This window comes from Diadema setosum, chromosome 11 (assembly GCF_964275005.1).
Source record: "Diadema setosum chromosome 11, eeDiaSeto1, whole genome shotgun sequence".
Classification (NCBI taxonomy): domain Eukaryota; kingdom Metazoa; phylum Echinodermata; class Echinoidea; order Diadematoida; family Diadematidae; genus Diadema; species Diadema setosum.
Window position 1 is genome coordinate 18,743,876 of NC_092695.1, and position 13,039 is coordinate 18,756,914.

At 39.3% G+C, this 13,039-nt stretch overlaps 1 protein-coding gene across 1 annotated transcript in view; it reads right to left on the reverse strand.

The window, feature by feature from the left end:
- LOC140235329 (erythroid differentiation-related factor 1-like) overlaps positions 1–13,039 on the reverse strand; it is a 71,811-nt gene that overhangs the window by 12,678 nt on the left and 46,094 nt on the right. Inside the window, exons 7-13 of the mRNA XM_072315354.1 lie at positions 10,856–10,977; positions 9,464–9,638; positions 8,193–8,277; positions 6,714–6,864; positions 3,554–3,629; positions 1,156–1,267; positions 364–611 (exon numbers count right to left, since the gene is read on the reverse strand). Coding sequence (XP_072171455.1) covers positions 364–611; positions 1,156–1,267; positions 3,554–3,629; positions 6,714–6,864; positions 8,193–8,277; positions 9,464–9,638; positions 10,856–10,977 — 969 coding nt within the window. The remainder of the gene's footprint in view (positions 1–363; positions 612–1,155; positions 1,268–3,553; positions 3,630–6,713; positions 6,865–8,192; positions 8,278–9,463; positions 9,639–10,855; positions 10,978–13,039) is intronic.

Here is a 13,039-nt window from a genome sequence, read left to right on the forward strand (position 1 = left end):
ATAATCCACAGAGTAAAAGTAGGATGACGAGTGATTAAAAAAAAAAGGTGTAAGGGGTGCAAACGTGGTTAAGTGGGCCTGGATTTGATGACGCACAATGTAAATTCCAATTCTCATCAATCTCTTTCCTCAAAACATATAGTGTATACGCCATATATCTAACGAGTCTAAATTTCCAGACGATTTCGCGAGTGGGTAAATTCACGATTGTGGAGTACTATACTAGACAGAGAAATGTATACGAGTGTGTCACATTCATATCGGGATCAGAGTCATTATTTTCATGTGTGTTTAATTTCGCGAATAGCACCCGTCTCGCGAAACTAAAAACCTCGCAAAATATTTGGCAGATACAGTACTCACCCTGACCACGTACTCCAAGGTCTGCAGGGCTTTCTCCTCTCTGGAGGCATTCAACATTTTGACCTCTGACCTCCTGCGCTCATCATCCCCGTGGTTCTTCCACGCCTTTTTGGCCGGCTGCTTGAGGCTGGGGATATCAATGGGAGGCAGGACGTAGTTTCCATCGTCTTTCTCTCCAGTCATCCCTACGTCGTCGTCCTCGTCGTCATCGTCATCGTCTTCTGCTTCGCTTCCTGTGCTGGATCCGCCTGGGAACACAATAGAAGATGGAATTTTGAAGAAACTCAGCTCAGTCAAAAACAAAACAAAACAAAACAAAACAAAATAAAACAAAAACCAAGACGGGACAATCACAAAGACTTTATTTCTATTCATTGATTTTGAAGAATATTATGATTCACTCCATTTTTTTTTTTATTCAAAACTACTGAAATCACAAATCATAATCATGTTGGGTAAATATCGAGAGAATTGCAAAAAAGGGTTTCTTTGCGCAATAGAATTTTCTAACATAAAAACAAGGCTGATCTACATCAGAATGTGTCATAATGACAATCACTCGTACAAGTTCACCACAATCTCTTCACAAATACATGTTTTCATAACAAAACAAACCCCCCCAAAAAAAAAAAATTACGGAAATCAGGCAGATTTAGAACTGTCTTCCATTGAAAGTTCAGAAACAGTGTCTTCCATTCTTAATATGCCTTTTATTTTTGTCACTGTTTTTTTCATCTTGACAATGTTGGTCATTTTCATCAAGTAGTAAGGTTCAAAGTAGTAAAAAACTACCTGTCCAATCCGAGCCAACGTCATCATCGCTACCAGTGTTGCCACGTTTACCTTTCTTCTTGTTGTCGTCCATGAACATCTGACAAAGGATGTAGTTGGCCGAGACCACAATCTGTTTGATGAACCAATCACAACAAATCACGCATTCAGGGCAAATATCTATGACAGACAATGGTGCTGAAAAATTTGAGGCTACAGGGACTGTGAGTAACTAAATTATGCTGCTTTAGCCAGACATGTTCATAATTTTTCTACTGTTGCAATAGAAGGCCACAAGTGATAAGATCATTCATAACTACAAAAGCACTAGGAAAGCTCAGACTTCTGCCAAGTAGGTCATTTTCACCCATACACACATGCTGAAAATCCCCCAATTTCCCTATAGCCACATTTACACATAGGTCCTACAAAAAAGTGGGATAACAAACACAATACAAATCGTAAGATCTGTATAAGTGTGAATCCCACTAATGATAAAGAAGCCTTGTGCATACTCATCAGCTTCCTGCATGCTGCACAGCGCCTTGAGCAGAGCAAACGCTTTAGTGCATACTGAGTATTTGCAAACCTCAAAACACACAGCTTGAACTTCGAAGTTCACTGTCCCCATTAGCCAAAAGATAAGAAATCCTTCAAAAATTCATAAGAATTCCCGGATTGCTATCAAAATTTAATAATCTGTTCCTTATGTCATTATCAACTTTTCCTACAAGTTTCATCCAAATCCGTTCAAAACTTTTTGAGCTGTTTTGCATACAAACAAACATACAAACCAACGCTGACAAAAACATGGTACAGTACCTCCTTGGTGAAGGTACATGTAATGATATCAACAAGTAGTGTCAAAAGTGTGCAGACACACACCCTGGCTTTTTGTCTTTGCAGAAGAAGTACTGTACGAGCTGAAATTTTCGCGTACAGATATTTTCGCGAATTGCTACTTGGAGGACATTTTCGCGTGTTGTTAATTTCACGGTTGCGACGGTCTAACTGAACGTAAGTATTTGCGCGTTGTTATTTTCGCGTGTTGTTATTTTCGCGGTTCAAAGGCAATTCACGAAATTCGCGAAAATAAAACCACCACGAAAATTTCAGCTCGTACAGTATGCTCAGCAGAGTGATAACCACCTAGTAGACTTCCACAGTATTTTTTTCTTCAAACAACTATTTTTTTCACACAGATGATTGCAATCAACTGAAAAAAACCCCCACAAATCACCTTTGCTTTTGCTATCTTACAAGGGAGACATATTGCTGACATCAAACCCAAATACACTGACTTTCTTCCATAAAATCTTGCATATACTCAGTAACACAGACATTACACTTCACATACACGTTTTAGCACTGAGCACAATATTGTCAAAACCTCTTACAGTGCATAGGCATGTAAAGAGCAAACATGTTTTGAATGCAGCAGTTAGAACCTTTCGAGACAAAATGGCTGTTACTATCAAAAGCAGGTCACTCCTGTGACCCCTTCACTCCGCCCTACTTTACCCTACTCCTCTTCAAAAAAGAAGAAAAAAAAAATGAAGTGTTTACTCACTAGCATGTTTTTTGCACTTCCACATATTCATTGTACACATCAATCACGTGAGAATTTCACACTCTAACAATGCATGAAACCCGAGGCTGCATGCAAACATTATGTGCCACTGTCTGGTGAGCATGTGGAGCAGGGGGGGGAGGGGGGGGGGGGTGGGGGGTGGGAGGGGGACAGGGTTGTGCATTGTACAATGGGGAGTCTGACAAGTCCAGGTCCACAATATCAACACTGGCAGGCTGCCAATGAATAGAGCAGTCCTATTCTGAAAGCAGACGGAATGTTCCCAGCACTGCCAAATCAGAGATCCATTATTATCTGACAACCAATATTTGCTTTAATGGCTCGCTGAAAATATTTCACCTTTCACACACATCACTGACGATCGACAATGCTGACGTGCTGTCTGGAAGTCTCTCTTACAAGGATGTTTTTCAATCTACTTTTCTGTTTTTGCTCTGAACTTGGGGTGCAAAAAAAAACATAATTATTGCTGTTGAATTGACGAGAAAACCGCCCTCCTAATCAAGCTTGCCTTATAATGGTAATCTCCTCCATTCTGTTTGTGTGTGTGTGTGTGTGGGGGGGGGGGGCTGAGGCTGATCTGTGATTGTAAGATGCATTCAGTTTGTTTAATATGATATTGTACAATGGCTCTAAGAAATCAACAGATGAATTTACATGCAATAAGTTCAGACAACACTTATGGGCCGTATATACAGTGTATCTATTCACAATGGCTATTTGTACATCACTTCATTTTTATATAAATTGTGTTAATATTCTTTTGAGAAAAAAAATCCAGAAATACATGTAGTAAACGAACAAACAAACAAACAAACAACTGTTTACCTCTGGATGGGGGTCACGACCCTGACCCAGCAGAGCCAGACACTTCATCAGGAGGGTCACTATGATGTGCTTGTCCCTGCAAGATATTTGAATTTGGGTCATTCGTCATTCATTTGCCTGTTTCATGTAACTGCTCAGGGAAGCATAAAATGCTCGTAAGCAAGAAAACGGTCATAGGACTTACAGGCTTACTAACACTTTATGTGCCGCATACGCACGCCCGACTCAATTTCAATTTCACACAACAATTTCGCATATTTTGCTCAAACCCGCCCAAATCAATCTATCAATCGCCAAATGATACAGTACAATGAAACCATCACTCGCGATGCCATTCCTGTCACATGAAGCCTGGAAGTGCATAATATTGCGATTAAATATCAAGTGGTGTTACCTATTGCATTTGCAAATAAATTCGATGTTAATGACACTGTTTGTGTGCAAAGGTCATGCCTGGAAAATGATGGAGCTACTGATCATTTGAATGAAAAAATAATCACGGATTTATGATAAATATTTACATCAGAGCAAAGCTTCGCTTTTTCTCTACGATTTTGCTCATTGCATGTCCAGCATAACAAAAATCTATAAAAACTTACATAGACTTGAAACATAAAATTTTTACTCAAAGCATGCCTACATTGTGGTCTCAGAATAATGTGACAAGCGGTGGGTTTAAACCGTGATGCATAAAGAGTTAAAAGCCCCTCCGGAGGATCAGATTACAAAGATAAAATGCCTTGTCATGGAGCACTAACCACTGCAGCCATGGGATTTGAACCAGGGACTCTGTGATTTATCGTTTGCGGTATTACATATATCTGCTGAGCTACAAAATTTCAGTGGATATATTAAAGGCCACAGACAGCCCCAAAATAGGCATGTCTTCATCAGATTGAAGTTTAAACTAACAGGCTATTTTGCAGCTTAGGAAAATAGCCCAGTATTATAAATGTACATCTTCATCAGCTCGAAGACAGCTAGCTCACTAGTGAAATTAGTTTGAAGTTGACGCATGAGTGCTTTGCATCATTACTTGGCTCGCTCAGTCACAGAACTTTATGTAGAGTTTTGTGGTCTCAGCGTGCAGTTTGAATGATGGGATCACAAAAATTTGGGGCTGATGCTGACGCAACCCAAATAGCGCGCTAATTAACAAATTGGCGCACTATTTCACAAACTAGACCAAGGTTTGGGGGGAATTTTCTCGATCAAATAGCGCACTATTTGCCTCTTCATTGCGGGCTTCTTCAATAGCGGGTTAATTTGACATCGGGCTAATTTCCTAACCACAAAAGAGCATGCTATTTTGAAACTTGGGTCTGATGAAGACAGGCTCAATGTCACAGTGGGCGGCAGTCATTACTGAAGTCTTTGTGTGTCTCCTACGCACATCCAACTCAGTCAACAGCTTGCCAACTTTGTGCATTTTGCTCACAAGCACAAACTGATTTCTTTCGAATACTGGCCATTTGCACGAATAATAGCAACAGCTCTGTCGTAAAATTTGTATCACATCAAAGCTTGTAATTTTTCTCTACAATTTTAGAACTGCATTTCTGAGCATAACGCTTCTACAAAAAGTTGCAGGGCTTTGAAAAGGAGAATGTTTTCCAAAAGGATTGGAATAAAGTGGCACACAGGGGGTTTACACTGTGGCACACTTAGAGTTAATGAATTCAATTGATTACTTAATAATTTCAGCTGATGCTTACAGTGTCTAATGATACTAACTATTAAAGGGGGTAAAAAGAAAGAGAGAGAGAGAGAGAGGGAGAGAAAAGAATGGAATAGATGAATCACATGATATGCTGGCAAATCTTTGAGACACGACAGAACAGACTTGTGCAATATTCCAGCTAGGTCTCATCAAAACTAGCAAAAACAAGCACAAAAAATTAAGCACCTAATCATAATTGCAATTAAGAACTAACATCATTTATAGCAATATCCTTTCCACCATTTTGCAAATAAAGGGAAACATGTATATGAGTCTAATACATTACTTGAAATAAACAAGCCAAACTTTTTAGGATCTTGACACACATAAAAGACATATGTGGTAAATTTGTTGGGGTGCAGTCAGAAAATATCCCCAAGAATTTGACATGATGAAATGCTGCATTGAATCTCGACATGTTGAGGATGAACTGATTTTGCTTTCACATGCACGTCCCACAGACACCTGCCCGAGTATTCTCTGGACTCATCCTCAATGGGTTAAAACATTGCAACACATTTGATGAAATTTCAAGCTTCATGAAGGATTTCCATGAATGACAAATTTTGACCTTTGACCTGGACCATCATATATTCTATTATCATCATCCAATGTCTCTTTCTTCCCACTCTTTGAGGTTGGACTAAATCCCTGGCCTTAAACCTAGTGACTTTAAAGGCATATGGTCACGGTGGTTTAGTTAAATGCGTACACGGGCGCACGGCGCAAGTTTCCAATTGAGACCTACGCTATCGACTCCTCTTTAGTGCTTTCGCTTTGGCCCATTTCCCTGAATCCGAAGAAGTCCGATCCTCTGTAGTCAGTGGTCCGATCACAGTTTGGCTCATGATTCAGCTGAGGGAGATGGCAGCTTTAGCAAACTTCTTTTGTGATGTCATACTAAGAAGCACATAAGCACACTTCCTGGCATCACAACAGACTGTGTGATGCACAGAGAAGACAATGAATGCAATGTTACCTAGCAATACCCACGCACTTTACTCTTGATGACAGCTCAACTTCAGCAATCTTCGTATCATGCTAAAGGTGATCGGCAGTATCATCCAAGAGTGCCCTCTACACTACTGGGACTATGCGCCTTTAACTTTCAGACAATTCCTCATCATCACATCATACATCATAGTCTCATATTTCATACGCGAAGACAAACAGAGTGGTATGCATGTTGTCTCATGGTAGCAAGAAATGACATGCATGAACAGACAAAGAGACAGCTGGAAAAAAAATGCAGTGTGTCTAGCTAGCAACATTCTAGTGATGGAAGTTCATGGACATCTAAGTGTTAGGTTCTAGATATTTCACCGTTTCATTCATTAATTCATTACTTAATTACTTCGTTCGTTCGTTCGTTCATTCATTCATTCATTCATTCATTCATTCAATCATTCACTCACTCACTCATTCACTCTCTGTCCTTACTTGGCAGTGGTGGCCGTCTGGGACATGTTGTGGGCCACCCGGTACAGCAGCATGGCCACCGGCACGACGTAGGGGTTGTCCCAAGGACAGTCCGGTTTCTGGGTCATCAAGCTGCTCAGGTCATACAACTTGACCACATCATCACCTTGACCTAATCATTGATATGAGTACAGATGGACAGACAGTTTGACAGACAGACAAATATGGAAGGATGCCTTGAGATTAGCATATAAGGAGAATTGATGAAGAAGCTACAACTACGAGTTTGAAACCACCTGTTGGGTTGACGTTGAAGACTTTTGCTTCCACTGCTCTGGACTGTTACATACGCAGCTTTGAAATCCAGGTCCAAGTAACTTCTGAAATAGACAGGCATTTCTATGTTTATGCTGTTAAAAAACGTATTATTTTTCATTAAAACATTGATTTTCTACATTTGCCACAAATCTTGGAAACATTCTATTTTTATAAAATTTGGAGATGATATACACTGCATTTTTGTTTTGTTTTGAGAGATAATTTTCTTTTTATTATTATTTCTTGAATCAGTCAACTCACAAACTTGAAAATATAATAGCACTGTAAAATATGTGTCATTTACTGCATGCTACTGGTAAACATGGGCAATGGTCCTGTAGATAGTTATCTCATCTACACAATTCATTAGTGAAAATACTTTCAATATAAAAAAATGTAGAATTTGTGACATCAAAACCATCTATTTCATCACCAGTGATCCAACTTTGCAGTAGTTATCAATAACTAGGAATGTGAGCATATAGAAATGTATCACGATGACAGGATACCTATATACATTTTTTAATTCACTCCACACAAAAAAAAAGTTCTTTCATACTGGAGTGGTAAAACATTACAATGGAGCATATTGCAAAAACAACACTGTTAATTTAAGCCAACAATTTGAATGCCACTATATTAATACATGTATGTACAGTGTAGTTGAGCATTCCTTGTGATTCATCAGTAACCTTACATTTCCTCCATCGATAATTTTCTCAAGTTTACTCAGCACCAGATATCTTTACAACATTAATAGTACAGGAAACATCTACACCATCATAAAAAAAACTCCGCCAAGTAACATATCTAGATCTGGATTCCATGAATAATTAGCAAATATGAGTATGATTAAAGCAAATTAAAGAATAATCACATGACTATCTAATGACTACACTGTATGTGAAGATGGCCCTTGGGCTGGCTCCCTACAAGATAATTCCCTACCGCCCAAATGATAGGTAATGTAATCACCCAACAATACTATGATATATAGTGTTCTCACTTTTTATTCAATTCTTCACACAAAACAATTTTCTGTTCAAGGTTCCTTGAAGATACTCCCCCCCCCCCAAAAAAAAAGAAGAAGAAAAAAAAAAAATTGCTAAGACGTATCAATGAGAAGATACATCACCCATGACTCTGTACAATGGGGTCGTTGACCCCACGACCCTGACTGACCTTTGAACAGCCAATAAGTGTGGCCCTCCTTGGTGCAGTTGCTGTTGATGAAAGACAGGATGTTCTGGGCGATGTCCTTCACAAGCTGAAGGTCAGAGATGGACATATTAGCTCAATCAAGACTTGTAGTTTATCTCACTCAATTACCACTTGTTCAATAAGAAAGCTCTCCCCAGCAAAGAAGTGTACATATTTGTTTAAATCAAACTATTGAAGGTATCGTTTACCATTGGGAGGAGTGATTTAAAAAATGCATATATGTATAGGTCAGATGTACATCCTGTCATATAAAAAATTCGCATTAAAGCCTAAAATATAAGAAGATATCGGTATTTTTCTCAATAAACCATAACTGTAGACGGTTCAGTCTACAAACAATTTTACTATAACTATTGTCCACATTTTGTATATCTAACAATACTTAAAATTGATTATACTGATCAAAATGTTTACATTGGTTGTTGTTTCTGTCCCGAACTCACATTTTAGACAGAAGTTCTAAAGCTAGGTTTTTGTTTCATCTGCAAATCGTATATAATGCCTTTAATAATGCACTCACTGCACAGTCACTCTAAAACACAAACATTGTTTTTCTAGTAGGCTGACATGCAATGTGTAGTAAACTTGAGAGTGTAACTGGCCTATGTTCAAGCCACTCTAAATCAAGTACAGAACACGGACTTGACATGCATCTCCTGACCCACATGATGCCCCATTCCTCTTCATCTCTATGTGTATCATTATTCCATTGTTATACATTCTCTGTCATTGTGTTGCAATTTGGTTGTCACATCTTTATTCTCTTTGTTCAAATACTGGACAACAATAATAATGTATTCAATATTCTCATCTCAAGTACATATGTATATCCTGTAAAAGAGAACAAAGTTTTACCACATTTCATAATAAATAATAACAATGATAATGTATTTAATATTCTCATCTCAAGTACATAGTATATCCTGCAAAAGAGAACAAAGATTTACCACATTTCATAAGACTTGAAAGTCAAATGCAGTCAAACCTGTCCATAACGGCCCCCAAGGGAATTGGAAAAAGTGGCCGTTGTAAACAGGTGGCTGCTATAGACAGGGTTGTCTACTATGGTTTTTCTCGTGGGGGAAGTTGTGTTTAGTGGTCACATATGGCAAGTGGTCGCTCTTAACAGGTTCAACTGTACCCTATCAGAATGATGAAGTGATCTGTTGGGGAATCCTGTAATACTTTGAGCACCAAAACTCAGTGAAAGCTTTCTTTAATACATATGTTACCTTTTGAGAGAACTGGGCATTCTCCAGCTTTGGGATGTCTTCTGTCTTGATGAGCTCATACCGCTGGACGAAACCATCGAGGTGGTAGCACATGACCAGCTCTGGGACGTTGCACATCAGGTTGTCCAGCCAGTAGTCCATTCCGGTCAGTATGTTGATGGGGCTCTTCATGTCTCTGTTTAGGCCAGGACGGGGCTGGACATTTATACCACTCATCACCAATGGACTTCATTTTTTCCCTGTGCTACTGAGTAACTGCTACCTCTCTGACTTTTAAGCACTTATCACAAGTGAGTCTTGGGTAATTTTCTCTAACATGTCAACTCGTTTCTTCATGGATTTATACACTGTCAATCTTAATATAATTGATGATATGATGATATTATTGATAAATTGTTAACAGCAAAATAACAAAAACCAAATGCAAGGAAAAAGTGTTTTCTTTCCGATTTTGTATCAAACCTGGAGAGTTAGAGGACTTGCAAGGCCGTGATATCACTATCTCATCTAACTTGCATGATGTGGTTACTAATAAGAATAATGTGTACATCTGTTTCCTGATAACAAGGCATAATCTTATGTCTGGTTGTAATAAAAATGTATATCTTCTGTTTGCGTTTGTAACATACTAAAAAAGCTGCATCACTTCAGTGATCCCTCGCATTTATCCCCAAGTTGAATTATCCTTCGGGTTTATGCCACGTTTAAGTGTGTGCATGTATGTCACACACAAACACACTGCTATAGCTTCTGCCCATCCGAACAATGAGAATTTAGGGTTTCTGGGACGAACACTGAACTAGGGCAATCTATAGCTCAGTCGGTAGAGAACTGGGCTAGCAATCTGGAGGTCTCGGGTTTGAATCCCGATGAAATCCCATTTTCTTTGCTCATTTTTCCACTAAAAGATTTATATCATTAAATTTGTTTTAGTTTTCCTCCATCTATTAAAGCCAACTTGAACACTGGGGGTGCTGAGGCATAGTGGATAAGACTCCCGACTCCCACTCAGAGGACCCGAGTTCCCCAGTGCTTACGTCCTTGGACAAGATGCTTTTACCCACCATGTCCCTCTTGGCCCAGGCGTATAAATGGGCACCCTGGCAACGTAAGGGTTTTAACAATGGCAGGGCCCCCACGTAGAGCATTGGCAACATGGACGAGGCTACCCTGGATAGATAAGACATCATTATCATTGTAACATTTCACCGACTTGTACTTTGAACCACCAACCCTTGTCTCAAACAAAAAGTCTCTGCCCATACTATTCTGTGCTCCTTGTAGACCATGAAATCTTGACATGAAACATGGGTCGTAATTTTCGCCTCAACACATACCAATGTTTTGTCCTTTCAGCTGACACAACGACAAAGAAATTTGAGAAGAGGGTACCTGAGCCTGAGACTGACAGCCGGATAGTTCCCTCCTCCGAATATGGGCAGATCCGTTCCTATCAGCATGCGGATGTCCTCAAACTGCCAGAAGACTTGACGAGCAAACTGGCTAACCTCATCCTGGTAGAGAAAAAAAACCAAAACAAAAACAGGGTGAAATAAAACATGATAGAACAGTTGGAAATAGGGGCAGGAAGGGGAAAATATGTGCAAGGAATCACTGAGTATGCACCACATGTGCTGCTTCTTAAGACAGTTTTAGAAAGGCAGACTAGTCTATGACATACAGGAACAGTGATTCACTAAGTTGGTCGGGTGAACAATGTTATTCATTTCTGATTGCACACCTTTTGAGCATGTCACAGGCATATCACAGTTGAATGTTTTCTTCAGGTTGAAACATATCCTTTCTTTTCTGATTTCATATACAAAGGATTCATGTTATGGTTGGCTACAAAGTAATGAATTCAAAGATGCTTCTGCAAAAACAAAACAAAAAAACAAAGATGGAAAGGAAATGGAGTAGCTAAAAGTCTATCTAGGCACATCACTCTTAGGGATTCCAGCTTTGTTAAAGGACAAGTTCACCTTCATTAACCCGTTGAGGACGAGTCCCGAGTATACTCAGGCAGGTGTCTATGGGAAATGCGTGTTGTAGCAAAATCAAACCGTCCTCAACGGGTTAACATAAGGATTGACAGAATGCAGCAATATTAGTAGAACACATCAGTGAAAGTTTGAGGAAACTTGGACAATCGATGCAAAAGTTATGAATTTTTAAAACTTTTGTGTTGGAACCGCTGGATGAGGAGACTACTAAGGCTCGTGATGTCATATGAGTACAACAGTATAAAGAAAATGTAAAGATAATTCAACATATTTTCACTTTTTTCGCATAATGAAAGAGCACTTGACTTGCCTCTTTCTAAAGGCAATGGGAATAATATTACCCATAACATATGTCAGTAACGAGTCAAGGGAATGTGTACTTTTTTCAAAAGATGAAATTTTGTGAAATTCTCTTTCTATTTTCCTTATATTGTTGTACGCATGTGACATCATACACTGCAGTAGTCTTCTCATCCAGCGGTGACTGCACAAAAACTTCACAAATTCATAACTTTTGAACGGACTGTCCGATTTTCCTCAAACTTTCAATGATGTGTTCTACTAATATTGCTACATTTTCTCAAGCCTTATGTTAATGAAGGTGAACTTGTCCTTTAAGGACCTGAAGTTTTGAAAATGCCAACATTTCCTTACAAAGCAAGTCTGGCAGTAATGAATCATTATGATATCGTCATATCGTTATTCTCTAATAGGTTGAATATCACAGGAAGCCCAGATGATCGCTACGGCAACCGACAACATTCACGAGATACAAACAATGCGTACGTCACCCAGTGATTGTGTATGCTTTTTAGGCCATCGTCAGCACGACCGATTAAATGGCTGTACGGTTTCGAGTGGACTGCCTTGCATAAGGCGCGACACGCGTTTCGTAAACCCTGTCGAGAGCTACTTGTGACGTGCAGGGGGAAAACTACCGACAGATCTTTAATACACACAACTAACAATTACAAAGATGATTACTGAAACCTCCCTCTCTATTTGACAGAGTACTTTGAATCAAAAAACATGTCCGCCCTACATCTTGGATTGAGAGAGAGAGAAAAAAGGGAAGAACGAGATCACCACCCCTCCAAGGTTGGAGTGCTACTTATCTCTCAATGCAAGAGCAAGATGCAGTTCTGGTAACTAAGGGAGTATTGTCCGGCAGCAACATCCTCAAGAGAAAAGTAGTTAAAATCTGTTTGTCAAGAGATGATAACTCAGAATATGCAGTGGGGGATAGTGTACACAAGAGTCTGATGGGATCATGTGAGCTAGCCACAAGTGAGTGATTTTATACCTTGGCAAATAATGGTATCAGTGTCTGGTAAAGGCTCATCAGTCCCCAATAGCCAAAGATTTCATCTCAAAGTAGATATCTTAATATGTTCATGAATACTTCAAATACACTATTACAGGAATGTATAATCATGGGATCTTAACTGCCACACAACTGCCAATCATCACAACCCTTGCTCTTGTCTATTCAAGCTCACATCCGGTATGTGAATTTGTGTACTAATTTCCATAGCAACATTTGCAAAGAAATCCCCAACCACACATTTTGAAA